The sequence below is a fragment of the Saimiri boliviensis genome, chromosome 12 (genome assembly GCF_048565385.1).
Source record: "Saimiri boliviensis isolate mSaiBol1 chromosome 12, mSaiBol1.pri, whole genome shotgun sequence".
NCBI lineage: Eukaryota > Metazoa > Chordata > Mammalia > Primates > Cebidae > Saimiri > Saimiri boliviensis.
Window position 1 is genome coordinate 22,133,848 of NC_133460.1, and position 27,649 is coordinate 22,161,496.

General features: G+C 53.2%; 2 protein-coding genes across 3 annotated transcripts; one reads left to right on the forward strand and one right to left on the reverse strand.

Annotated features, from left to right (window-relative positions):
• The first annotated feature begins 1,739 nt into the window (after positions 1 to 1,739).
• On the forward strand, positions 1,740 to 8,939 carry SLC5A2 (solute carrier family 5 member 2). Of its 2 annotated transcripts, XM_039477851.2 has the most exons (14): positions 1,740 to 1,879; positions 3,307 to 3,378; positions 3,454 to 3,558; positions 4,369 to 4,533; positions 4,811 to 4,916; positions 5,647 to 5,727; positions 5,863 to 6,092; positions 6,369 to 6,504; positions 6,750 to 6,857; positions 6,988 to 7,138; positions 7,254 to 7,422; positions 7,499 to 7,714; positions 8,508 to 8,634; positions 8,713 to 8,939. In XM_039477851.2, exons 1-14 carry the CDS (start codon positions 1,754 to 1,756, stop codon positions 8,937 to 8,939), a joined length of 2,019 nt encoding a protein of 672 aa, XP_039333785.1. In that variant the 5' UTR covers positions 1,740 to 1,753. The 2 variants fall into 2 exon arrangements, with proteins under 2 accessions (XP_039333785.1, XP_074238160.1); XM_074382059.1 differs by having other exon boundaries at positions 1,753 to 1,879; positions 3,307 to 3,558; positions 7,058 to 7,422.
• On the reverse strand, positions 7,897 to 26,864 carry RUSF1 (RUS family member 1). Its single transcript, XM_003930029.4, has 13 exons — positions 26,516 to 26,864; positions 26,226 to 26,340; positions 19,490 to 19,535; positions 18,341 to 18,373; positions 18,143 to 18,248; positions 15,721 to 15,822; positions 12,265 to 12,335; positions 12,002 to 12,186; positions 11,866 to 11,923; positions 11,367 to 11,437; positions 10,589 to 10,732; positions 10,404 to 10,481; positions 7,897 to 9,338 (listed from the first exon to the last, which is right to left on the reverse strand). The coding sequence occupies exons 1-13, from the start codon at positions 26,813 to 26,815 to the stop codon at positions 9,241 to 9,243; spliced, it is 1,407 nt and encodes a 468-aa protein (XP_003930078.1). The 5' UTR covers positions 26,816 to 26,864; the 3' UTR covers positions 7,897 to 9,240.
• Positions 26,865 to 27,649: the final 785 nt, after the last annotated feature.

The following is a 27,649-nucleotide window of genomic DNA, read 5'->3' on the forward strand; positions in this document are numbered from 1 at the left end:
CTGGGCCTCCTGAGAAGCTGGGACTACAGGCACGCGCCACCATGCTCAGCTAGTTTTTGTATTTTTGGTAGAGGCAAGGTTTCACCATGTTGGCCAGGATGGTCCCTTATCTCTTGACCTCGTGATCTGCCTGCCTTGGCCTCCCAAAGTGCTGAGATGCAGGCGTGCACCACTGTGCCGGGCCTTCTTGTCTCTCTTCTCTACTCCTTCAACGTCCATACTGGAATCACCTCCTCTGGAAAGTCACTGTACACAAAATCTCATCTCAGTGTCTCCTTTTGGAGGAACCCAATCCAAGGTACTCCTTCAACTACACTCCAACCCCGAACTATTTTTCTCTGTTCCCCATCTCCAGATGACCATAGCTACCATAATCAGGCAGGACTTCCCTTTGACTGTCTCCTGACATCCAAGTCTGGTCAATTCTTCTAGAAAGGTAGACATACAGATATTAACCAGCCTCTCTCTTCTTGAATCCAGTCCTGTGCTGAGCAATGAGACTCCAGGGATGAATCAGATAAGTCTTGCTCGTTTAAATTTTTATTTATTTTTTGAGAGATGAGGTCTGACTCTTCTGCCCAGGCTGGTTTCAAACTTCTGAGCTCAAGTGATTCCTCCTGCCTCAGCCTCCCGAAGTGCTAGGATTGCAGGCATGAGCCCCCACACCCAGCCAATCCTGCTCTTGAGGACTCTCTAGTTTGCTGAGGAGGCAGACCTGGACCCAGGCAAGGACCATGAAGTGTGCACAGAACTGCATCAAAAATGTCAGAGAAGGATGGGCACAATGGCTCACGCCTGTAATCCCAGCACTTTGGGAGGCTGAGGGGGGCAGATCATGAGGTCAGGAGATTGAGACCAGCCTGGCCAACATGGTGAAACCTCGTCTCTACTGAAAATACAAAAATTAGCCCGGCACAGTGGTGGTAGTCCCAGCTGCTTGGGAGGCTGAGGCAGGAGAATTGCTTGAACCTGGGAGGCGGAGATTGCAGCGAGCCAAGATTGCACCACTGCACTCCAGCCTGGCAACAGAGTGAGACTCTGTCTCAAAAATAAATAAATAAATAAATAAGTCAGAGAAGTCTTTCTTGAAGAGGTGACAAAGGCTGGGTACTGAAAGCTGAGTAGGAGTTTGTCATTTGGGAGGCAGGGAAGCACTCTAAACAAAAGACACAGCTTGTGGAAGGATTTGGTGGGGATGAAAGCATCCAGGCCAAAAAAGCCAAAAGCAAAAATCTGGGCTGGGTAGGTTAAGGTCGTGCGAAGGGATTTCTGATGTCCTGTAGATATGGTTTGGAGAAGCAGGGGAAGGATGAGGAAGACTTGGGGCATGGCAGATGTTGGAAATCAGGCTGAAGGGCTTGTACTTCCTCCTGAGTATGATAGGGAGCTACGGAGGGTTCCTGAGGAGGGTGGAGTGACCCCGTCAGACTTGGGTTTGAAAATGATTCCTCTGGATTAGTTAAATCCAGGGGAGCTGGCTTACTCAAGAAGGAAACGATGCATTTTTAGGGAGCAAAAGAGGTGATTTTGAGCCTGGGGCACTGGGGAGAGGGTGGAGGCTAAGGCCTGGGAAGGAGTGCCCTTGAACCTGGAAGGGCCCAGCTCCCCAGGACCAGCTTTCGGCCTTGATATGACCTGATTCAGCTAAACAAAGCTGGGGAGCTTGTCGGCTCAGTGCCCCTGAGGTAACCATTAATCCTTCCCCTGGGGGAATCCAGGGGCTTGTCCCTGGATGGGGCAGATCCTGGGGAGAATGGAGGAGCACAGGCAGGCAGGCTCGGCACCAGAGCTGGGGGCCCAGAGGGCTCTGATCAGCAATCCTGCTGACATCCTAGTCATCGCTGCATATTTCCTGCTGGTCATCGGCGTTGGCTTGTGGGTGAGAAGTTGAGGGGGTGCTGCTGGGGGCTGCTGGCTTCTGGGGCCTGGGGGAAAAGTCTCAGGAGGACCCTAGGTGGGGGAAGGATGCTTGGATCTTTGAAGGACAAACCCAGGCCTGGGGACAAGCAGGTCTTTGGAGGGCCTCAGGGAGGCCCAGCCAACATTCCTTCCTTGTATGCTCACCTTAGGACTGTGCTAGCTGAAGGGGTCCATGGATTTTTGTCAGGGTTGATATTCTAAATAGATTCTCATTCCCCTGGCCACTTATGGCTGACCTGCAGAAAATATTCAAGGGCCCCAGCAAGATCAGGCCAAATCCACACACAATAAATCCTGAGTAGTTGGGATAAGACTAGTGGCTCACACCTGTAATCCCATGACCTTGGGAGGCCAAGGCAGGGGGATCACTGAGGCCAGGAGTTTGCTACAAGCCTGGCCAACATGGCGAAACCACATTTCTTTTTTATTTAAACAAATGTATTAATTTTTAAGTGGGTAGGTGATCTCACTGTGTTGCCCAGGCTGGTCTCGAACTCCTAGGCTCAAGCAATCCTCCTGCCTCTGCCTCCCAAAGTGCTAGGATTATAGGTGTGAGCCACTGTCTCTGGATGAGACCCTGTTTCAGAGAGAGAGAGAGAGAGAGAGAGAGAGAAAGAAAGGAAAAGAAAGAAAGGAGGGAAGAGGGAGGGAGGGAGGGAAGGAAGAGAGAGAAGAGAAAAATTAGCCAGCCATGGTGGCATGTGTTTCTGTAGTCACAGCTACTCAGAGGCCAAGGTGGGAAGACTGCCTGAGCCCAAGAGTTCAAGGCTGCAGTGAGCTACGATCACACCATTGCACTCCAGCCTGGGAGACAGAGCGAGATGTTGTCTCTAAAAAGAAAAAAAAAAAAAGATGTGGGCTGGGCGTGACGGTTCATTCCTGTAATCCCAGTACTTTGGGAGGCCGAGATGGGTGAATTGCTTGAGGCCAGGAGTTGGAGACCAGCCTGGCCAACATGGTAAAACCCTGTCTCTACTAAAATATATTAAAGAAAAAAAAAAATAGCTGGGTATGGTGGTTCGTGCCTATAATCCCAGCGACTTGGGAGGCTAAGGCATGAGAATTGCTTGAACCTGGGAGATGGAGGTTGCAGTGAGCCGAAATCACACCACTGCACTCCAGCCTGAGCAACAGAACAAGGCTCTGTCTCAAAAAATGAAAAGAAAAAGAAAAAGGAAAAATATGTGAAAAGATTTAGGGAATGGGACACTGGGATTAGAACCTGGCTTGCCTGAGTGTCTGGAAGGAGTTGGGGGTGTACAAATGATCAGGGAAGCTTGGCAGGTTAATCTTCAGCCTGAAACAAGGCTGAGGAATGTGTTGAGGCGGCTAATGAGGTCCAAGGCTGCACCCCAAACCCGGGTCTCCCCCGCCTCTGTCTCCCAGTCCATGTGCAGAACCAACAGAGGCACCGTGGGCGGCTACTTCCTGGCTGGACGCAGCATGGTGTGGTGGCCGGTGAGACTGGCTGGGCCGGGAATGGGACGGGGCCTGGAGAAGCAGCCCTGGTCACCCTCTCCTCTGGCCACCCAGGTTGGGGCCTCTCTCTTCGCCAGCAACATCGGCAGTGGCCACTTTGTGGGCCTGGCAGGGACTGGCGCTGCAAGCGGCTTGGCTGTGGCTGGATTCGAGTGGAATGTGAGGCCCCTTTTTCCCAATAATCCCACCTCCAGCGAGAAGCCCTGGAAGGGTCACACCTTGGGGAAGCTCCAGGAAGGGGGAAATGAGACTGGCAGTAGGACTTCCGAACAGAGGGGTGTGGTTGGGCTGGGAGTGGAGGTCACACATCCAGCCGGGAGGCAGAGGGGTGCAGGGATGACCACTGTCGGGGCAGGACTAGGTCCTGCTGCTGACCCATCTGAGCCAGCCTGCACCAGCCACTGCTTCTGGGAGCCTCCATCTGCTCGTCTCTGAGTGGGGTGGGCAGCGTCAAAGCCAGGGAAGCACCTGTTCGGATGCACTCTGAAGCTGTGGTCTGCGAGGAATTCGGGGCCAAGTTAAAGCCCTTTGCAGAAGTGAGGAGCAGAGACAAAGCTCTGGGACTGCAGCTCCCCTTGGAGGATCGCCTTTGAGCTCAGGGATTCTTGGAGGAGGAGGCCTCTGAGCTGAGCCTTGGGGAGCACATGGTTTGGGTGGCTTTGGCTGGGGTCAGTCTGAGGGGTCTACGCTGGGGTTCATATCTAGACGGGAAACATAGGGACAACATTGGGAGAAACAGGCCAGGAATGATGGCCTGGAGAGACAGGGAGAGCTCCATTTAAGACCAGGACAGTGTCAGCTCTGTTCCTTAGTGCCCAGGCCCCAGGGCCATCACCTGCAGTTGTCTTTTGGGCCCCAGGTGTGGCCCTTCCCAGGGCCACTTGCTTGGAGTAGCGCCTTCACGAAGAGAAGGTCAGATCCTCGGGGGTGAGAGCAGAGCCACCCTCAGTGGCTGTGCTGCCCCCGCAGGCGCTTTTCGTGGTGCTGCTACTGGGCTGGCTCTTTGCGCCTGTTTACCTGACGGCGGGGGTCATCACGATGCCACAGTACCTGCGCAAGCGCTTCGGCGGCCGCCGCATCCGCCTCTACCTGTCTGTGCTTTCCCTTTTCCTGTACATCTTCACCAAGATCTCGGTGAGCACACGTGGCTGACGGGATGGGGCCCTAGAAGGGCGGGGCCTCGAGTGGGGTCTCTAGAGAATCCTGGAGGTCGTGAGATCAAGGAGAAACCGCTGCGAGGGTCATGACGATGGAGGTAGAGCCTGCAAGGAATGTCTCCAGGGCACCAGCCACAGTGCTGGGACCTGGAAAAATGGAGGGAAACTTTGAGGCTAGTAGGGGGTGGCCTGGGCAGGAGGTGGCCCAGGACACTGCCCTGGGTCCTGACCTGCAACTTGCTCCTCCCCTCAAGGTGGACATGTTCTCTGGAGCTGTATTCATCCAGCAGGCTCTGGGCTGGAACATCTACGCCTCCGTCATCGCACTTCTGGGCATCACCATGATTTACACGGTGACAGGTGCCAGCAGGGGCTTAGGGAAGGGAGTGGGCCTGGGACACAGCTGCCGGCTGTGGCTAGGGTTTAGGGATTCGCCAGAGGAAAGTGGGCTGGAGAGGTTTGGAAGTGTGGCGTGGTCCAGGCAGAAGGAACTAAACCTTTGGAAAGCAAAGGCTTCCTCCCTCTCCACTGTCTCTTGGACTTTGACTGGAAGTTCAGAAAGAGGAAGCCATGTTGGGCTTGAGTGAGGACTGGGAGAAAAGCAAGATTTAGTAGCTCTTGCCTGCCTTGAACACCTGGGAGAGCTCACCTGACCAGTCCGTAAGATCTCTGGCCAAACCCAGTGTGGTTCAGAGGGACCCCACCTGAGGTAAGATGCCGACCAGAGCAGGTAGGGCCTGATGCCAAGGCCGGCTTGAGGTGCCCCACCTTGGGAAGATATGGAATTGAGTATAAGACCTTAGAGAATCACTCTCTCCTATGATGAGGCAGAAAAAACTAGGGCCTAGAGAGGCCTGCTGGTGGGGGTCCTGCAAGTGGGTGCCTGGCCCTAAAACTCAGCCACACTCTGCCTGCCAAGGCCTGCTTACTGGTCCCCGAGTGCATGAGTCCCGAGAATGGGCCATCATTTTGAAATTTATTCTCCAGAAAGGGGGACTCTCTCAAATTCCCACAAAGATACCTTCCTGCTAGGGCCAGCCTGTCTGCAACATAAACAGCTGGGCTGTCCCCTGACCCCGGCCTGTTGCAGGAGGGCTGGCTGCGCTGATGTACACGGACACGGTGCAGACCTTCGTCATCCTAGGGGGCGCCTGCATCCTCATGGGTTACGGTAGGGGCCCGCCCACCGGGGAGGGGCGCGGAGGGCGCGGTGGCGGCGGCGAAGCTCTTAGCCTGCGCGCCGGGCAGTCGCGCGTCGCCGGCATGAAGGTCCTAAGGACGGTCCCCTGACGGCCTTGCCCGGCAGCCTTCCATGAGGTGGGCGGGTATTCGGGTCTCTTCAACAAATACCTGGGAGCAGCGACTTCGCTGACGGTGTCCGAGGATCCGGCTGTGGGAAACATCTCCAGCTCCTGCTATCGACCCCGGCCCGACTCCTACCACCTGCTCCGGCACCCTGTGACGGGGGACCTGCCGTGGCCCGCGCTGCTCCTGGGGCTCACGATCGTCTCGGGCTGGTACTGGTGCAGCGACCAGGTGCGGGGGACAGGGCTAGGCCTGCAGCGAGGTCCCGGCTAAGCCAAGGCGGGCGAAGCCCGAGCCCCTTCCCGCCTTTCCCCCATGGTCGAAGGCGCGGTCTGAGGGGCGGGACCCCGCCAGAGTGGCGCTAAACCAGATGGAACCTGCTCCAATCGCGCAGCCGAACTTGGGGCACTCCCGAGCCAGAGGCAGGGCACACATTAGAGCGGAACGGGGCGCGGCGCGGGGCGGAGGAGAGGCCCGCACGCGGGCAGCTGAATGCCCCTCCTGCAGGTCATCGTGCAGCGCTGCCTGGCCGGGAAGAGCCTGACCCACATCAAGGCGGGCTGCATTCTGTGCGGGTACCTGAAGCTGACGCCCATGTTCCTCATGGTCATGCCAGGCATGATCAGCCGCGTTCTGTACCCAGGTAACGTCCGCGTCCCCGCCCCGCCCCGCCCGAGAGGCCTGGGCCCCGGCCAGCCCCTGTCCTGTGCCAGCGCCCGGGCGCCCGTCTCCCAGTTCCGTCACTCTCCTAAGACTCCGGGGTCTGGGAGTGGAGTCCCGCCTCCCTCCGGGGGTCGCACGTCTCCTCTGCTAGGGTTCCCAGTCCCTACCTCCTGGGATTCCCAGACCAGGCCTCGTCCTAGCCGCGCGGTGGCCTCTCTCCGGCAGACGAGGTGGCGTGCGTGGTGCCCGAGGTGTGCAGGCGCGTGTGCGGCACGGAGGTGGGCTGCTCCAACATCGCCTACCCGCGGCTCGTCGTGAAGCTCATGCCCAGAGGTGAGGGCGGCCGCGGGTCACAGGCGCAACCTCGCTGGGGAGCCCGCTGCTGGGAGGGGTCGTCCCTCGCGCAGCTGCAGCCGACCTGGCCCCTGGTGACTCCGACAAGATAGCTGTCGTCGGCCCGCAGGTCTGCGCGGGCTCATGCTGGCGGTCATGCTGGCCGCGCTCATGTCCTCGCTGGCCTCCATCTTCAACAGCAGCAGCACGCTCTTCACCATGGACATCTACACGCGCCTGCGGCCCCGCGCCGGCAACCGCGAGCTGCTGCTGGTGGGACGGTGCGGCCTGGGCTCCCCTCCTCCCCTACACATCAGTCCGGGGTGGGGGAGCGCGCACGCCCAGGGTTCAGGGGAGCCCAGGTTCCGGGGTTCCATCCGACGGCCCCCACCGCAGGCTCTGGGTGGTGTTCATCGTGGTAGTGTCGGTGGCCTGGCTTCCCGTGGTGCAGGCGGCGCAGGGCGGGCAGCTCTTCGATTACATCCAGGCGGTCTCCAGCTACCTGGCACCTCCCGTGTCTGCAGTCTTCGTGCTGGCGCTCTTCGTGCCGCGCGTTAATGAGCAGGTGAGCGACATGCGCGGGTGGCGACAGTCGGGCTGGGCTTGCACATTCTGAGCAGGCTGACCTGTCTCCCTCCTAGGGCGCCTTCTGGGGACTCATCGGGGGCCTGCTGATGGGCCTGGCACGCCTGATCCCCGAGTTCTCCTTCGGCTCCGGAAGCTGCGTCCAGCCCTCTGCCTGCCCGGGTTTCCTCTGCGGCGTGCACTACCTCTACTTCGCCATCGTTCTGTTCCTCTGCTCTGGCCTCCTCACCCTCACGGTCTCGCTGTGCACCGCGCCCATACCCCGCAAGCACGTGAGTGTCTGCCTCTGGATGGCCGGGTGTCCCAAACAAGCACTGTGGGCCACAGCAACCACTTGCACCCGCACCTGTCCTTGGCTTTCTGGAGAGCCCAGTGGGGAGGACTTGCATTTCTAGACTAAGGGTTGGGAGCCGGCTGGGGGTCCAGCTGCAGTTGCAATTGCAGACCAAGCACATTTTTATTTAAATGCATTTATTTGAACTGGCCTAGGGGAGGCAGCTTGAAGATGTTGATGGATTGGTGATTAAAGCCTCCCAAAGCCAATCCTTGGCATGGCCTTTGAGACTCAAAACACAGGATCTGACTGGTGGGGCACAATGCCATCTTGAAAGCCCACAAAAAGGTTTAGTTTTGCTGCCGCAAGGCAGGTGACTCTAGGCAGGGCTGATGGTGGCAGGGTGGGGTGGGGGCAGGTCAAGAGATCCGGGCCTAGAAGGATGGCTGGGATTCCCCGTAGCAGGAGGAAAGGGTGGGAGCACACAGACACACAACACCGTGAGCAGGAATGCCAGACTAGGGTCGCAAGTGATACCATCTGGGTTTAGGCAGGGGACCTGAGCTGATGAAGCTGGGGGAACAGGGCCAGCAACTTTAAACACAAGCTCAGGGGCTCAGGGTTTGTACAGAGGGCACAGGGCAGCCACCATGTAGGGTAGAGTTGGCAAGAGCTGAACCTAGGCTGGGTGTGCAGACTGGACAGAGGTGGGTAGGGCAGGCAGTGATGACCTGGTATGCAGGTGTAGGGGGACAGAACCCCCACCTCATCTGGGCTCCCACCCTCCCTAGCTCCACCGCCTGGTCTTCAGTCTCCGGCACAGCAAGGAGGAACGGGAGGACCTCGATGCTGATGAGCAGGAGAGCTCCTCACTCCCTGTACAGAATGGGTGCCCAGAGCCTGCCATGGAGATGGATGGTAGGGCACCACACTGGGAGGTGGAGCTGGGGGAGCTGAGTTCCCGCAAACTAACTGCAGGGCCTTAATCTTCCCCAGAGTCCCAGGCCCCAGCACCTAGCCTCTTCCGCCAGTGCCTGCTCTGGTTTTGTGGAATGAGCAGGGGTGGGGAGGGCAGTCCTCCGCCCCCTACCCAGCAGGAGGCAGTGGCAGCAGCCAGGCAGCTGGAGGACATCAGCGAGGACCCAAGCTGGGCCCGTGTGGTCAACCTCAACGCCCTGCTCATGATGGCAGTGGCTGTGTTCCTCTGGGGTTTCTATGCCTAAAGCCAACTGTATTGGACACCATAAGCCACAGCCCCACAGGAAGTGGGGGTGAGGAGCCTGCTCTGCTCCCCAGAAAAGGGACAGGGGCAGTGGGGTAAGAAGGTCCTGGCTCCCCTTCTCTCGGCCTTCCTCTGCCTGGGGCCCACTGCATCTGAATGACAGTCACTTCCCATGCGGGCCTGGCCCACCTCCTACTGCAGTTGCCCTAAGGAAAAATAAAGCTGCCTTTCCCTCCCTCCTGCTGTGGCCAGTGTCCTTGCTCCAGGCTCCTGTCCTGGGCTTGGGCCTCCATTTGGGCCGCTCACAGGACCTTCTTTTCGGGAGACAGAAGCCATGTGGCCCTCCACTCGTCCACCTCTAGCTGGTGCTTCTCGGTCTTCCAGCCGGCATCCTGCAGTCCTGGGGAGAGAGAATGGGGTGCTGCCGGGAATGCTGGGGACAAGGGTAAGGAGAGGTACAGGCTGGGTGCAGGCTTTGTGCACTACTGGGGCTCCCACTGCCTCTGCTGGGTGAGTCTGGCATAAAAGGAGGCTGAAACCACACGTGGTTGCAGCAAGAATTCATTGAGACGGCACACCAAAGAGCGCTGGATGGAACAGGTGCCAGATAAAACGTCCTCGTCAATGTGAGGGCCTCCCGGCTCCATCCTCCCATTTCCCACATGCCAACTGGGATTACACAGACTGTCCACACTGACACTGCTTCAGAGACCATCCTAAGCTCTCTGTCCTAGAGACAGGGAAACTGAGTCCCAAACTTAGGGACTCAATCAAGATGGCAGGGAGAACCCATCTTTTTTTTTTTTTTTGAGATGGGGTCTCTGTCACCCAGGCTGGAGTACAGTGGTGCAATCTGGGCTCACTGCAACCTCTGCCTCCTAGGCTCAAGAGATGCTCCCATCTCAGCCTCCTGCCAGTCCCACAGGTGTGTACCACCACGCCCAGCTAATTGTTTTGTATTTTTTGTAGGGACAGGGTTTCACCATGTTGCCTGGGCTGGCCTTGAACTCCTGAGTTCAAGTGATCTGGCCATCTCAGCCTCCCAAAGTGCTGAGATTACCGGTGTGAGCCACTGTGCCAGCATAGTCTTTTTTTTTTTTTTTTTGAGAGAGGGTCTCACCCTGTCACCCAGGCTGGTACAATCACGGCTCACTGCAGCCTCCACCTCCCCCAGTTCAGGTGATCCTCCCAGCTTAGCCTCCTGAGTAGCTATAACCACAGGCGTGGAACCACACCTGCCTAATTTTTGCATTTTTTGTAGAGACAAGGTTTTACCATGTTGCCCAGGCAGGGTCTCAAGCAGTCTGCCCACCTAGGCCTCCCAAGGGGCTAGAATTATAGGTGTTAGCCTCTGCAATGGGCCCAAGAACCCAAGTTTTACATTTCAGGTGGAAGGGTGGGGGAAGGCAGGGCCCCCAGGGACAAGGCTTCAGGGGCCAAGCAGCCATGGGCTGAGGAATGTTACCTTTCAAGAACTTTGGGAACAGCATGTCCAACACTTGGTGCGTCTCCTTGACGATGACCCAGCTCTCTTTCTTAGGACCTGGGTATGGGGGTGAACCAGAAGCTCTGTGTCCTCCAGCATGACAGAGCCTGTCCTCTCTCCTCCCTGCCCCGAGGCATCAGCAGTCTAGATCGTGAGGCACTTACCTGCCCGCACACGGTTCCTCAGCTCCTTCAGTTCTGCTGGAAGGGGTCCATCTCCCTGCAGGGCCCCAAGCATCAGCCCATGTGTGGCGGCCCTTAGGACGGTCTTGGGGTCTGCCTTCTGGTTCAGAACTACCTGTACCTGGTCTGGAGAGACCAGAGACAGACTGGTGTCAGGGAAAGGCCACCTCCCAAATCCCCTCGATCCCGTCACCCTGCTTCCCTGGTCTCTCCCCAGAGACCCCAGCCTGGCATGGAAGGCCAGCCCCTCACCTTTTCCTTTCCAACTCATTTCCTGTTGCTCCCCAGTGCTCAGGCCAAACTGACCAATTTCCAAATACAATTTCACGGCAGCTCACTGAGCTGGGTCTATTTTGCATTTCTTTAATGGCTAGTGAGAATAAATGCCTTTTCAGCAGCCCAGCACACTCAACGACATGTTTACCCAAGAGAAACCCAGGATGGGAGAGAAGGATGGTTTCCCAGAGACAGCAAAGGTCACAGTCTTACTAATGAGTGCTGCAATGTATAAGGCACTTGACAGCCACATTATTTGACCCTCATAAAAACAATGCAGGGAATAAGGCAGGTACTGTTAGCTCCATTTTACAGAGGGGGGGAAGTGAATCTCACTGGGGCATTGCGGCTATAATATGAATGGTCTAGAGCACCCCCCAGGACAACAGGCAGCCTCCGAACTGCACAGAGCTTGGGCCCCTGGTTGGAGGAGAGGCTGACCCAGGAGGGTGCATCTTAGGCTGGGAGGACAAGGCACACTCACTTTGTGACTGGTCCCAGCAGAGAAGGTAGGGTTCTTGGTGCCCCTCAACCAGCTGCTGCAGCTCAGAGACACTGGGGGAAGAGGAGATTGCAGTGGGGGTGGAGGACAGCAAAGGCAGGTGTGCCCATCCAGCCACTGAATAGCCACCCACGGTGAACCAAAATGATCTATGCTTCACCCAGGCCCCCTCGCTTCCTCGCTCCCTCAGCCTTACCCACACCCCCAAATCCATCCTTTCTTCCTGTTTGCAGTCATGTCCATCCTCCCCATCTGCCCATCCTTCCCTCACCCACCAAACACATCCCTTACATCGGCTTCATGTTTTATACCCTCTCCTCCCTCACACACCCACAATGACCCCAGGCCTGTTCAGCAGCAATGAAGAACCGAGCAGAGAGGCAGGGCCTTGCCAGGGAGGCCAGTATGTAACCGGAGTGAGGGGCGTGTTTGGGGAGTGTGGGTGGCGGTGGTGATGAGCGGGAGATGCCAGGCCACTCACCTGGAGACCAAGCGGTGTAGGGGGACCCCCAGGGATAGAGACGGAGTTGGCCAGAAACCTGTGGGAAGCTGGGGTCAGGACACTTAGGCAGTGGGAGAGGCTGAGGCACAGAACCCGAGACCAGGGGTGGGGTCACCTGTCCACAGCGGCTCCATGCGGTTGGCTGTGGTGGGGTCGAGCACCTCTCCCCTCTGAAGGTAGTGCTTTAGGACCAGCCGGAGCCGGCCTTCGTTCAAGGTCTCCATGACCAGGGCTCGGACTGCACGGTAGTTGGCGTAGATGTGGAGGGCAGTGAGGAAGAAGAAACATCCGAAGCTGAAGCTGGGGCGAGAGAGTGAGGTAGCCGAGGAGGGCAGAGGCCCAGCTGGGGCTCTCCTGCCCACCCTGCTCCCGGCTTACCCAGGGAAACCTGATACCAGAGGGAGCATCAGGAGGCTGACCAGGAGCCCTGCCAGGTTCACCAGCGTCTCCTGGAAAATGGCAGAGGGGCTAGGAGTTGGAGGGTGCCCTCCAGGCCAGACTGAGTACCCCTAAGTGCCTTTTAACCCATCCTCCCTGCTCCACAACCTCCCAGGGCTCCCTAGTGCAATGGGGGTAAATTTTTAGTTTTTGGTGAGTGAACTGACATTTGTGAGCTTGAGGTGACTCATGCCTGTAGTACCAGCACTTTGGGAGGCTGAGGCAGGCAGATTACTTGAGTCCAGGAGTAAGACCAGCCTGAACAACGTAGTGGGACCCTCTCTACAAAAACATTTTAAAATTTGATGGGGTGCAGTGGTGCACACCTACTGTAATACTAGCAATTTGGGAGGCTGAGGTGGGCAGATTGCCTGAGCTCAGGAGTTCAAGACCAGCCTAGGCTGAACACAATGAGACCCCGTCTCTATTAAAATACAAAAACTTAGCCAGGTATGGTGGCACAGGCCTGTAGTCCCAGCTACTCAGAATTGCTTGAACCCAGGAGGCAGAAGTTGTAGTGAGCCGAGATCACACCACTTCCCTCCAGTGGGACAATAGAGCAAGACTCCATCTCCAAAGAAGAAAAAAAAAAATTTAAAAATTAGCCAGGTATAGTGAGAGGCTGAGGTGGGAATATTGCTTGAGCTCGGGAGGTCGAGGCCAGCCTGGGTGACATAGTGAGACTCCAACTCTTCAAAATACAAAAAAACAAAAAAACTAGCTGGGTGTGATGGCATGTGCCCGTATTCCCAGCTACTCAGGAGGGTGATGAGCCCAAGAGGTCAAGGATGTAGTAAGCCATTATTGCAATACTGTACTCCAGGCTGCGAGGCACAGTGAGACCCTATCTAAATATATGTGTCAGTTGCTTCTTTGACCTGGTAGGTACAATGTCCTTAGAATACCCTTGAACATGTCTTCTTTGTTTTGCAAGTCACCAGAATAGTTCCACACTCAGGCACTCACTAACGTGAGTCCTTTTTTTTTTTTTTTAAAGATAGGGTCTCGCTCTGTCACCCAGGCTGGAGTACAGTGGTGCAATCATAGCTCATGGCCACCTCAAACTCCTGAGCTCAAGGGATCCTGCCACCACACCTCCACTAATTATTACTACAATTTTTGGTAAAGATGGGTCTTGCTATATGGCCCAGGCTGATCTTGAAACTCCTGGGCTCAAGTGTTCCTCCCCTCAGCTTCCCAAACGTGCTGGGATGAAAGGCAGGAGCCAGAAGAACTTTTTTTTTTTTTTTTTTTTTTTTTTTTGAGACGGAGTTTCGCTCTTGTTACCCAGGCTGGAGTGCAATGGCACGATCTCGGCTCACCGCAACCTCCGCCTCCTGGGTTCAGGCAATTCTCCTGCCTCAGCCTCCTGAGTAGCTGGGATTACAGGCACGTGCCACCATGCCCAGCTAATTTTTTTTTTTGTATCTTTAGTAGAGACGGGGTTTCACCATGTTGACCAGGATGGTCTCGATCTCTCGACCTCGTGATCCACCCGCCTCAGCCTCCCAAAGTGCTGGGATTACAGGCTTGAGCCACCGCGCCCGGCCGGAAGAACTTTTATTTACTGATTTTAAAAAGCTGACTGCTCCCCTCCCTTGAAGCTCCCTTGGTATGCCATAAGGGGCAGATAAATTTGCAAAGGGGTCAAGGAATCACCTGGGAAGGAACAAGACCCACACCTCTTCCCTTGCGTATCAATGTGATGAGAACACTCTGATGGCTGGATTGTGATCACCCTAGGGACAGAGACCCCAGGCTACCTGCCCCCAACTCATCATGAGGGAGGAGTCTGGACTGGTGCCCCTGACTAACTGGGCTCCTAGGGAGAACTGGTCCTGGCACAGAGAGGACGTGAGGCTGGAGAGCTCTTCTCACCCAGCCCTCCTGGCAAGGGCGTGTGCTGTGGAAATAAAACCTATGGTGTGTCAGGAAACTGGAGATCAGGGACCTTAGGCGCTCAGGAGCAGAGTGACCTCCTCTCTCCTAGGTGGGAAGAATCACTGGCCACATCCAGTGACAGCAAAGCTGAATCAGCAGAAAGCTGGGGGCTGCTATGGGACTGACATGTTCCCAGGTTAGTCCTGGATATGTCACCAGCTCTGTGGACCGAGGAAGCCCTGTGGCCTTGAGAAAAATGGCTTGGGGATAGGGAGAGGGCTGGGGGCCAGCGAGAGAGCAGGTGAGGGACAGCAGGCATGGAGCTGGGAGTCCTGCGGTGAGGGGCCTGGGCTGTGCTTCCTCCTTGCTCTTTAACAGCCTGTGGACTTAGGTCTGGAAGGGACGGTGGGCAGAATGAGCCTGGGCGTCTCCTGAGAGAAGGGACTTGCCCAGTGGTTCCCAGGGAGACGAGACCTCTCCATACTTTATTTCCTTCTCTGTTCTAAGGCAACCGTGAGCATTTACGGCACACGCTCACTGTGAGAATTAATGAGTTCCCAGAAATGAAATACTTGGCACATGGTTAGTGCTTAATAAATATTAGCTTGGGTTAAGATTATTGAGCCAAACAATGGAAGAGAAGGCCAGAAAGTAGGAATGCAGAGAACAGCAGTTTCTAAGTTGCTTCAGTGTCAAAGAAAACCATCTCACACTGCTGGGACTTCCCTGGGCCTTCATTTCCTCATCTGTAAACCAGGGATAAAGTGGTACCTACCTCACGGGGTTGGTGTGAGAGTTTGTTTTTGAGACAGGGTCTTGCTCTATCACCTGGGCTGGAGTGCAGTGGCATGATCAAGGCTCACTGCAGCCTCCACCTCCTAGGCTTGAGGCTGGGACTACAGGTGTGCACCCCCACACCTGGCTAATGTTTCTTTCATATATTTTGTAGAGATGGGGTCTTGATGGGTTGCTCAGACTGGTTTCAAACTCCTGGCCTCAAGTGATTCTCCCACCTTGGCCTCCCAAAGTGCTAGGATGACAGGCATGAGAGTTTGGTGATGCAGTGCACCTAAGTGCTCAGCACGGGGTCTGCTGAGGTGGAATCCATGCAGGGTTCAGCCTTAGGGGTGTCCCTACCCCGACTCCAGGCTCCCTGGGGCGGGTGGAGGGGCTGGGCCAGCAGGCCTGCTAAACTGTTGAGTGGAGGCCCCAGCAACCCCACATGCCTCTGACTTCCCAACTGCTTTCACATGTGGGGCTTCATGTGATCAGAATATCCAGCTCGCAACGCAGGGTCTGGAGAGGGCAAGGCCAAGGGCTTGCTCTCAACTACACAGGTGGTGGGCAGAGCCTGAGATCAGCTCGGACTTGCTGCCACCAGGGCCCAAACCCCTACTCCTGCCTGCGTGTCTTGAGAGTCAGCAGGGAGCACCCACATGTCTTCCTGTGTGTTCCTGGGCCCTCCAGGGCACTCCTCTCCCTACCCGACGCCCTCCCTCCAGCCCTGCTGCTCACCTGGCTGCTGTCCTTTGCTGACACGTCAGCCATGTTGTTCCTCCGGGCCTGGTGCACGGTCAGGGCAGCTCGAGTGGCCCCGCCAGCGACACTCACGATGCACTGGGTGGGGAAGGGATGAGAGAAGGCTGGCACAGACACATGCCCTGGCAACGCAGGCACTCAGACCACTTGGAGAAAACCAGGCCCCGGCCCAACCCTGAATGCCATCCTTGGTATCTAGTTCTCACCTGGACGCCCCCTAGGCTCACCTCCCCTGTCCTGTTCTAGGAAATGAGTCTTACCCGCCACTACCACTCTGGGGACTAGCCCCACAGCAGCTCAATTTCCTTCCCCAGGGTGGAGGCCCAAAGATCGCTCTCAGCCCAGAACTCCTGGCCCTCCAACTCCTGCTTTGGCTACATCCTCCCCATTGCTGGCGGGAGGCCCAGACTAGTTTCCAACTTCCTGCTGCCATCTGCCTCCTGTAATTCCTCTACTCTCCTCTTGCCCCTGTTAAAGCTGTCAAATCCTACGTTGGTGGCCCTGACCTCCCAGGGCACCCAGATCTCTCCCTCTTAGATCACAGGATATAGCTCATCAAGGAGGGTCACTGGTCTCCCGCATTCATCCCAAGTTCATCAAAGCTCTTTTACTTATTACTATTACTTTTATTTATCCTTAGTTTTTGAATAGAGACAGAGTCTCCCCGTGTTACCTAGGCTGGCCTAGAACTCCTGAGCTCAAGAGATCTTCCCACACCAGCTTCCCAAAGTGCTGGGTTACAGGCGTGAGCCACCGCCCCTGGCTGAAGGCTCTTTTAGATGCCAGACATAGACTTAGGTGCTGTGATACAAGTCAGACCCAGGCCCTGCCCTCATGGAAGGTATAGATCAATGGGCAATACATAAACATACATGTTAATATGCAGGGAGAGGAAACAGTCTATTCAAAGGGACAAAGTAAGGCTGGCACTTTGTGGCTGGTAGCGGCCTGACCATGCAGAACCTGGCAAGCCGGGTGAAGGTCTTTCCCTAAGAGCAGTGGGGCAGCAGAATGACCTGATGGCTTTCCTCTTTGAAAGGATCCCTGGGCTACTCCGAGAGGATAGCGGCAGGGAAGCTACCTGGGAAGTAACGGTGCTCTCTCAGCAGCGAGGGTGGTGACAGGGAGACAGAATGAACTGGAGATTTTGAGGGGGGAAAAATAACAGAACTGAAGGTTCAGCTGAAGGTGACAGGGGAAGAGGAGGTGGCAGTGATGGTGGTGGCAGCATGGATGACAGCCAGGTTGGCTTCTCTTGGTGCAGCTGGGAATGGAGGCTGCCGAGAGGGTAACTCTACAGAGAGGTCTTAAGAGGGAAGTTCCTGGTCTGTTCCATTCCCTTACTGGACAGATGAAAAGGCCCAAAAGGCAGAATTTGAAGCAAAAGCCAGAGGGCACAACCCCTTGGTCCACAGCCACAGCCACAGCTACAGCTGTGCTTTGCTCTGGGGTTTCCTACCCTGTTTGGGGGTGCTCACAGCATTTAGGTCTGCACCATGCAAGCTAAATGTCCTCTGCCACAAGGAACCACTGCACCCCAAATGCCAGCTCCTTTGAAGACCTTTGAAGAAACACACCCCTAATGTGATTTTAAGACAACAGATGGGCCTTGGAATGGTTCTTCGTTTTCTTGAGTCTCTCTTCTGGGCCAGGAACTTTGACAGGATATGCTCTTTACTGAACCATGCCAGGCCTGAGTGTCCTCATCTGGATGAGGCCAACCTGCAAGGGTTGTCAGACAGCAGCCCAGCATGGAGGAGGCATGTGCCTGTGTCCCATGTGCCCCAGCTCACTGTGCAGTCGCTGCTCTGTCTCTGTCCCACCTCCGGACCTTGAGCTGTCCTGTTTCTTTTGCCTGGAACACCCGCCCTACACCTTACCCTCCCTCTTCAGGACCCAGGCTTGGGGGAGCTCTTCCTACACTCTCTGACCAAGCTGGAATCCCCGCTTCACCCTCTTGCAGGCCTCTATATTTCTTATTTGTAATACCTGTATCTATAACTCCACAAACACTGGAGCAATTATATGTAGTTTCCTTTCCAAGCCAGGGGGGCACACATTCTGTGCCAAACATGCAGTAGGCACTCAATAAATACTGTACTTAAAGAATCAAAGGGAAGTCGAGAAAGCTGGTCCCAAAATGTCAACACTGGACCGCCCCTTCCACTTCTCAGCTCGGAGCTCCTGCCCTAGTCCTCCAGCTCTAGACATTGCTTTACACTGTCTCAGGCCCTGGACGCTGTCTGGCTGGAGGAGGATCAGAAAAGATAGTTGGGTTCGAGCAGAAACATCTGAACTTTGTCACTCTTCTATAAGTGGCTTCAACACAGAGCCCAGGTGAACCCCCACACTACCAAGGCAGGTGTCTTGGGCAGATGGATGCCCCACAGGTGGCTACCTTGGCCAGGTTGCTGGTGGAGACAGTCATGGTGAAACAGATTGGGTATACAGGAGCCATAATCTCAAGGAACATGGCCACGTCATTGAGGATGTCTGCAAAAAGCCTGGGGAGGGATCAGAGGTTAAAGGTTAGAGGTCAGAGGTAGGAGACTTTCATAATACAAGACTCTCCTCCCCCGTGCCCGCCCCTCCTCACCTCCACTGCTTGGCATTGCAGTCCAGTTTGCTCCTGTTGGGAAGGAGAGGTTGTTGCAATTTGGATTTAAGGAGAAACACATCCTATGGGCAGTGTGGGGAGTCCTGGACCCCAGTAAGGTCTGAAGGGCTCAGGAAAACCCACACCGCCCAGACAGACATCTGTCCCCACACCCTGTCACTGCTACCTAAAATGCCACCATTAGCTGGGAGGACCTTCAGTGACTCTGATCAGCTAGTGTCTCCCTCTTACGAACCCATGATTTACCAAGGAAAAACCCTGACTGTCTTGTGGCTGCTCCCCAACCTCTGGCTGTCCTTGAAGGGAGGCTCTTCCTGGGTTCCTCTGCCTGTCCCTGTTCTTCTTCTTGCTTTAGAGTAAGGGTACACAGTGAACATATTTTGGAAATTACATTACATTTAGTTGTCTGCAAGTTACAGACAACTAGCCCTGACAGGGGAAATGATTTCCCTGGATTACACAGAGTAGGGGGAAAAATCCGAGAGAGAGCTGGGCTTTGACATCCAGGCTTAGGGTATTTCTGCTACACAACACCGTGGATGGCTGCCTCCCCTGACCTTTTCATCAGACAGTGACTCCCTGGCCTGCGCACAAACACTTGGGAACCACTTCTCTAGGGTCCCATTGGCAGGAGATACTACAGCCCCAGCCCAGCTCAGTATTTGTAGCATTAGGCCCGAGTCTCAGTTTGAGATCTCCTGGAGGGAATGGGAACATTCTTGGGGGAAGGTATCTGACACACAGGAGGATATCCTGAACCGCTGGATACCATGGAAAGCACAGGCCTTAGGCTCAAATGCCATCTTGCTAGTTACAAGGTGTATGGTCTGGGCTTCTCTCATCTAGGTATATTTCACATTTATGGAATGTACATGTCCAATCCCATCCTACAGAGTTGCTGTAAAGATCAGAGACAACCTACAGAGGCTCAGGGGGCACAGTTACAGCTGTTAATGGTGGCTGGTATTTACTGAGCCCTTACTATGCACAATGCTACATGCATTAAGCACTTTGCATAGATCACCTCATGGAACCCTTACAACTACAATTAAAGCCAATGCTATTCCTATTATTACTACCACCACTGGGGAGAGGTGCCAGAAGTCTGCTGGCCAGGAAGACACTCACCCTTTCCACCAGGCAAAGACGATGCGGCCTAGCATGCCAGTTGAATCTGGGGGAGAGAAGGCACAGTTAAGGAGCAAGGAAGAGGCGTGGGAGCTGTGGAACCTGGCAGACCCTGGCACTGAATTGGCCAATTCACCCTGAGTCACTGCCCTTAAGAACTCAGTCTGGTACTAGAAGCTGTGGATAGTTACAGCTGCATGATGGAGTCAGAAGTGCCTGGACATAGCAGTTCCTCAAATGTCCCCTAGGAGACATGGACAAGAAACGTTCTTTGCAGAATTGTTCATAAAGGCAAAAAAAACGTGGGAATAATGCAAATGTTGACATAATACAGAAATTCTAATATAACCACCTAGGGACACTCATTCATAGATGAATACTCATAATCAACTCTTAGATGAAAATAACTCATGAAGACCACACACAGCACAGTTCATAAAGCTCTAAAACTAAAACTAAATGACATAGCACTTAGGAACATTTACCTATTTGGTAAAACTATTCAAAAGACAGGAAATCTTAAGTGGAAATTCAAAGGTTATTGCTAACCTATCCTAGCTCTTAGGCTGGGCAGCTGGCTCATAGGTGGTCATTATGGGATAAATAAAAGGATTTGGACCGGGTATGGTGGTTCAGGCCTACAATCCCAGCACTTTGGGATTACAGGGGATTTGGGCCCAAGGACCACTTGAGGCCAGGAGTTCAAGACCAGCCTGGACAACACAGCAAGACAAAAGGTAGGAAAGAAATCAGCCAGGCATGGTAGCATGCCTGTAGTTCCAGCTACTTGGGAGGCTAGGGCAGAAGAATGGCTTGAACTCAGTATATCAACGCTGCAGTAAGCTATGATCACGCCACTGCACTGCAGCCTGGAGCAAGACAGTCTCAGAAAAAAAGCAAGACAGTCTCAAAGCAAGACAGAGCAAAACAGTCTCAGTAAAAAAAAAAAAAAAAAAAAAAAAAAAAAAAAAAAAATTTGAACTGCAGCTGGGGTTGCAGGGCAGAGGGAGAGGCCTCCTTAGGCCGGGCAGAGTGAGAGAAGTCTCTGAAATCAGTGGGACCTTGGACCTTCATTTGCACAACAAACGCTTTCTGGCTACCTAACTCTCTCTGCCAGGAACTTCATGACCACAGTGACTGAGATGATTCCAGGCTCAAAATCCAGCCAAAGAGCAGACAGCAATCATTATAACATACACTGACTTAGGCCGGGTGGATCACCTGAGGTTGGGAGTTTGAGACCAGCCTGACCAACATGGAGAAACCATCTTTACTAAAAATACAAAATTAGCCAGGTGTAGTGGCGCATGTCCGTAATTCCAGCTACTCGGGAGGCTGAGGCAGGAGAATCGCTTGAACTCAGGAGGTGGAGACTGTGGTAAGCCGAGATCACCCCATTGTACTCCAGCCTGGGCCATACAAGTGAAACTCCATCTCAGAAAAACAAACAAACCAAAAAAAGTCCACTGATTTAGACCAGGGATTGGGAAACTGTTTCCACTCCCTGGTTTTGGAAATCAAATTTTACTGAAATGCAGCCATGCCCATTTGTTTACAAATTGTCTATGGCTGTTTTTGCAAGACTACGGCAGAACTGAGTTGCTGCAACTATCATAAGGCCTGCAAAGCATAAGACCTGGCCCTTTACAGAACAAGTTTGTGAATTTGGACCATTCATTATACAGAGAGTAGCACCTATTAAGCCTGGCAGTAATGTTTTAGAACCAGACACCTGGGACTCACACAGTGGGCACAGGCGAGGACAGATTCTCCAGGCAGAGGACTTGGACTTGCCTGATCTTGAGGGCACTAACCCTGACATCGGGGTGTAAGGAGAAAGGACACTATGTTATGGGAATGAGGGCTGGGAGCTTCCCACAAAATATAAATGCAATGACACGGGCCAGCCCTCCCATTCTCCACTGAGAGCAGATGCACTCTTTGCTTTCCAGAGCCTTCTTGGGCACTGAGGCCTTCGAACAGTCATGCTTCCCCACCCTGGACGTGAGAGAGACCACTAAGTGCTCCAGTGCACACCTGAAGTACCTGTGCCTTTTCATCTTCACAGTGATCCTGTGGCCTTGGTAGGGATCGTTCCCCTTCACTGAGGCTCTGATTAGATTGGTGAACAAAATTGGGACATTTTATAAGAAAATATGGATTTCCAGCTTCTTTGGAAGAACCTGAAGGATGGCCACACTGGGCCTGCCTTCTCTCACGGCCAGCATCAACTGGGGCTACCTCACTAAAGGAGAGCATGGGTCCAAACTACTCCCATCGGGCCTGCTTCGTTTCTCCATTTCTGTCCTATCTGGCCCTGTAAATAACACCCAATAGGGTGGTTTGACAGGCCTCCCATCACTCACCTTAACCTCTTCTCTTCAAGTACATTATATTCTAGGTAGGATGATCATTGTACCATTCAAGATTCTGGCATGGGATCAACTTAGTGACTGTGAACATGGCAAGATTACGTTTACCTGTTGAGGAGGAGTCCACTGGGCCAGACTCTTTTTTGAGACAGACTCTCACTCGGTTGCCCAGGCTGTAGTGCAGTGGCATGATCTTGGTTCACTGTAACCTCCATCTCCTGGGTCCAAGCAGTTCTCCTGTCTCTGCCTCCTGAGTACCTGGGATTACAGGTGCATGCCACACCTACTTTTGTATTTTCAGTAGAGATAGAGCTAATTTTGGTATTTTTAGTAGAAATGGGACTAATTTTTGTATTTTTGAACTCCTGACCTCAGGTGATCCGCCTGCGTCAACCTCCCAAAGTGTTGGGATTATAGGCATCAGCCACTATCCCCAACCCAGATTCTATTTTTCTTGCCTTTGGCTACACACTTGTATCCACTCAGGTGTATGCCCTCCTTGGGCCACCAGACAGAAAGGCAGCCTCTTCTACCTTTCTATGGATCATCAGAGGCATTTACAGGACTAATGATATATATACTCCCTATCATCTGAAAGTCAATACTGTCCACTAGAGTCCTAGTAAGGAATCAGCTGTCCACAAATTGTACTTGGCTCCACTTGAAAAATCCTAGCTGATAAGAGTGTGGTAGTTAAGAAGGGGACACAGGAGTAAGTCTGCCTGGGTCAAAACCCTGGCCCTGAGTGACCTTGGACAATTACTTAACCACACTTTGGCTTCTGTTTTCCATCTGAAAAAAATGAATAATGGTAGCTAACTAACATGGCTGCTGAAGAGATCAAGCCACATATTACATGTAACTGTACAAAATGTGTGGCTTAAGGTAGGTGGCCAAAATATTAGCAACAAGTTTTTTTTTTTTTTTTTTTTTTTTTTTTTTTTTTTTGAGATGAGTTTCGCTCTTGTTACCCAGGCTGGAGTGCAATGGCGCGATCTCGGCTCACCGCAACCTCTACCTCCTGGGTTCAGGCAATTCTCTTGCCTCAGCCTCCTGAGTTGCTGGGATTACAGGCACGCATCACCATGCCCAGCTGATTTTTTGTATTTTCAGTAGAGACGGGGTTTTACCATGTTGACCAGGATGGTCTCGATCTCTTGACCTTGTGATCCACCCGCTTCTGCCTCCCAAAGTGCTGGGATTACAGGCGTAGCAACAAGTTTTATTACTATTGCTACTCACGACAATTAGCATCATGTTCCACTGAGAGATACGTAACTGAAAATGATCACATCAAAAAATTCCAAGTGAGTTTCTCAAATAAAACTCTGCATGAAAATTTCCCATGTTTGATGAAAACGAACTTGTAAAATTCTAATTGAGAGTTTCTTTTAATATCAATAACAAGCCTTTAAAGTAGATTTTTTTTTTAATCCTTTTTTTTTTTTTTTTTTGAGACAGGATCTCACTCTGTCATCCAGGCTGGACTACAGGCGCCTAGCACCACGGCTGGCCAATTTTGGTATTTTTTGTTAGAGATGGGGTTAAACCATGTTGGACAGGCTGGTGTACAACTCCACATGTCAAGTGATCCACCTGCCTGCCTCAGCCTCTCAAAGTGCTGAGATTATAAGTGTGAGTCACCGCACCTGTATCTTTAAGTGATCTTAATTTTTCTCAGTAACCTGCCTGAGCTAGAGGTTGAGCATTCCTTTTTTTTTCACATAGGGTATTGCTCTGTGGCCCAGGCTGGAGTGCAGTGGTGCTATCTCGGTTCACCGCAACCTCCACCTCCTGGGTTCAAGTGATTTTCCTGCCTCAGCTTCCCTAGCTAGTAGCTGGGATTACAGGCACACACCCCATGCCCAGCTCATTTTTGTATTTTTAGTAGAGATGGGGTTTTACCATGTTGGGCAGGCTGGTCTTGGAACTCCTGACCTCAACTGATAACCACACCTTGGCCCCACAAAGTGCTGGGATTACAGGCATGAGCCACTTTGCCCAGGCCAAGGTTGAGCATTCCCAATCCAGAAACCTAAAACGTGAAATGCTCCAAAACCTACACCTTTTGGACAGCGGACATGATGCCACCAGTAGGAACAGCCAATGGTGAAACAGCACAAATTGTTCTGAATCAAGGCAATTGTGGTAACAGTGACAATGAAGATGACGTTGTTAACACTGCAGAAAAAGTGCCTACAGACAACATGGTGAGGATATGTGAGGGGATTATTGAGGCCCTAGAGCAGCCTACATTGATAACAGAACAAGAAATCAGGCAGTTTATAGAATCCAAGAGAGACCTCTAAGACAGAAACCATGGACATGAGGCAGATGACTCTGGAGGAAACATTTTAAAAAGCCACACAGCAGAATGCTTCCTTATCCCTAGAGGATGCTTCCTGTCCTTCAACCGCTTCTAGTATTTCTTATCACCTTAAAAAAATAAAATACGGTGTCCAGTGACCTTTTCATCAAAACAGCATTGTAGCTGAAGACTGAGAGCCTGCTAATGTTTGTTGCTGCTGCTGTGGTTTAGAAGCTGCTACAGGTGTTCTGGTGACCTGCTGTGTCGCTTAATTACCCTGAACACACAATTTCTCACTGTCAAGTGGTATGTCATGTTTTATACTGTTAAGTACTTACTCGTGAAGGTATAAGAAAAGGACTGCTTCTTGATAGCATCTACATTCAGAGTCAGGAATGATGGGGACACCAAACAACCAGATTTGCCACATGTGTGGCTGAGATAGTGACATCTTTGTTTTCTGATGGATCAATGTACACAAATTTTGTTTCATGCACACTACTGAAAACATTGCATAAAACAGCCTTTAAGCCATGTGTGTAAGGCATATATGAAACATAAACGAATTTCATATCTAGACTTCAGTCCCATTCCCAACAAATCTCACTATATATATGAAAATATTCCAAAAGCCAAACAAAATTCTGAAATCCAAAACACTTCTGGTTGCAAGCATTTCCCATAAGGGATATTCAAACTGTATGGGCCACATGTTGGTGATATCACATGAAAACACCAATTACTGACCCAAGCTCCAAATGCATTCCAAAAATACGGCCTGTTGGCCCGGGTGCGATGGCTCATGCCAGTCACTTTGGGAAGCTGAGGCAGGTGGATCACCTGGGGTCAGGAGTTCGAGACCAGGCTGGCAAACATGGTGAAACCCTGTCTCTACTAAAAATACAAAAAAGTTAGCGGGGCATGGTGGTGTGCACTTGTAATCCCAGCTATTTGAGAGGCTGGGGTGGGAGAATCACTTGAACCTGAAAGGCAGAGGCTGCAGTGGCCGGGGACCGTGCCAGTGCACTCCTGCATTCCAGCCTGGGTGACAGAGCAAGACTTCCAGTCAAAAAAGGAAAAAAAAAAAATCGAGATGGGGTCTCCCTATGTTGCCCAGGCTGCCTCAGCCTCCCAAAGTGCTAGGCTTAAAAGGGTGAGCCACTGCGCCAGTGTGCTCAGTCTTAATGGTAAAGGAGGCTCCTGTTTCTCCAAAAAATCCAGAGAGGCTTACCAGAGAAGCGGCCAGACTGATGCTACCAGTAGAATGAGCTTTCCCTTGGGTCTCATTTATCAGGTTGGTGCTAATGTAATTGTGGGTTTTCCATTACCTTTAATGGCAAAAACAACAAAGAAACCCTGCAATTACCTTTGCACTAGCCTAATAAATATCCCCTGGGAGCAACAGTGAAGGACAAAGGATAGTGGCAAAAGCCATGGGGCCCCCTCCTGTAGAACGTGTAACAATTTCTCTTTTCTGTTCTATTTCCCTGTCTGGGTGGTGTGGTACCAAACTGTATCTTTTTTTTTTTTTCTTAAACAATTTTTAAAAAGCTGTACGCACTCAGCAGATAGTCACTCTATTATTTACAGCATCATCTGATATCACAGGGCATTACAAAATACCTTCCATTCTTTCCAGTCTCTCCTCTCTCCTACTCAGGACCAAGGATATGCTTTTTTTTTTTTTTTTTTTTTTCCTGGAGCTCACCAATTTTCCCTATCCTAGGCAGCTGGCAGTTTATTCAATCAATCGCATTCTCATGCAATCCTCCACAGAAAATAGGAATAAAGGGGAGGGGATGGGATTTGGGATCCAGATGATTTAGACTCAGAAGTCTGAGTGGAGAATGGAGTGCGGCTGCTGGGCTGGTGAGTGGGATGAGGGTCTTCCAGATGTGGGCGGTAAGATTGGGTTACAAAGCACCGCTGTAAGCACTGGGGGGACCTGCCTGAATTCTACTTAATGGGCCATGAGACCATACATACACACACATCAGAGTCCAGCGAAGGCAGGGCTGAGAGCAGCAATACGTGAGGCTCCAGAGGTCCCGCTCACCTTTCACGAGCCAGGTGGCCGTGGCGGCTGAAACGGTGGCTTTTGCGTTCCCCACCCCTATGCCCAGCAAGACTGCCTGGGTGGCCAGGGAGCCGGAGAGGCTGGAAGCAAAGGCCTGGAGAAGAAAACAGGTACTGTGAGAAGCGGGCGCAGGAGCGTGGCGTCTTCTTTTCTGGTTCTTGGTGTTTGGGGCATGTCAGACCCCCCGGCTCCGGGCCTCGGTCACCCGTCTGTGACTGGGGAGGGAAGGGTGGCCTGCACTGTCCCCTGCCCCGGACGGCCGAGCTGACCTGGACGGAATCCCACAGCTGGTAGGGCAGATAGTCCGGGCTGACGCTATCAGGGAAGCCCTGCGGCAGGAACACGGCCTGGAGCCCGGAGACGGGTGGTGAGGCGGCCCCGGGAGCCCCCACTTCGCCCGCATCTCGTCCTTCGGGTTTGACCGTGAAGGCCCTGGAGAGCCCCCACCAGCGCCAGCCCCGGACCTCCCACTGCAGGCTCCCGTCCGCGGCTACACGGCAGCCCCGTGCCTCCCCGGAGCCGAACTGCTCGGAGCACAGGGCGGTCTGTAGACCCGCGTCGTCAGCCATACCGAGCTCCTGGGTCCCAGCCCCGCCCCTGCCACTCGGTGGCCGTGGCAGGCGGCGCTTCCGGCGGAGCTACGGCGGCTGCGGAGGGATACCCTTCGCCAACGCGCACCGGCGCCTCCCCCGCGCAGTTCGAAAACCGGCTACCGCTGTCTGCGGCCTCCGCGCCGCCTCGGACACCCCGGCATCGGCCGGGCCCTGGGGTTTTGTAGTATTTTGCAGCTGGGCCACGGGCTCCCTTTGGTCCGCCAGTTGTGTTCGAGACCCGGTTCAGCCACAGAAGTTTTAGCTGTGTGACTTTGGGCAAGTCAGTGTCCCTCTCTGGGCCTCGGGTTCTTTTTTTTGCTGTGAGGCCAGCGAGTGTATTTTTAACCCTGATTTTATCCCTACATCTACCCAACACATAGTAGGTGCTCAAAAGATATTTATGAGTGAATAAATGCATGATGATAAGAAATTGGACCAGATGAGGCCCTGTGAAGCTGCTTGTTTTGTTTGTTTGTTTGTTTGTTTTGAGACGGAGTTTCACTCTTGTTACCCAGGCTGGAGTGCAATGGCGCGATCTCGGCTCACCGCAACCTCCGCCTCCTGGGTTCAGGCAATTCTCCTGCCTCAGCCTCCTGAGTAGCTGGGATTACAGGCACGCGCCACCATGCCCAGCTAATTTTTTGTATTTTTAGTAGAGACGGGGTTTCACCATGTTGACCAGGATGGTCTCGATCTCTCGACCTCGTGATCCACCCGCCTCGGCCTCCCAAAGTGCTGGGATTACAGGCTTGAGCCACCGCGCCCGGCGCTGCTTGGTTTTTTGTTTTCTTTTTCTTTTTTCTCTTCTGA

Excerpts from the sequence above, each read along its gene's own strand:
- SLC5A2 (XM_074382059.1), top strand. The coding sequence starts at position 1,754 with ATGGAGGAGCACAGGCAGGCAGGCTCGGCACCAGAGCTGGGGGCCCAG. Across the intron at positions 4,534-4,810 it reads ACATCTTCACCAAGATCTCG|GTGGACATGTTCTCTGGAGC; the intron begins GTGAGCACACGT and ends CCTCCCCTCAAG. Across the intron at positions 5,728-5,862 it reads CTGCATCCTCATGGGTTACG|CCTTCCATGAGGTGGGCGGG; the intron begins GTAGGGGCCCGC and ends CTTGCCCGGCAG.
- RUSF1 (XM_003930029.4), bottom strand. The coding sequence starts at position 26,815 with ATGGCTGACGACGCGGGTCTACAGACCGCCCTGTGCTCCGAGCAGTTC. Across the intron at positions 11,438-11,865 it reads CTACACCGCTTGGTCTCCAG|TGTCTCTGAGCTGCAGCAGC; the intron begins GTGAGTGGCCTG and ends CTCTTCCCCCAG. Across the intron at positions 9,339-10,403 it reads GTTCCCAAAGTTCTTGAAAG|GACTGCAGGATGCCGGCTGG; the intron begins GTAACATTCCTC and ends CTCTCTCCCCAG.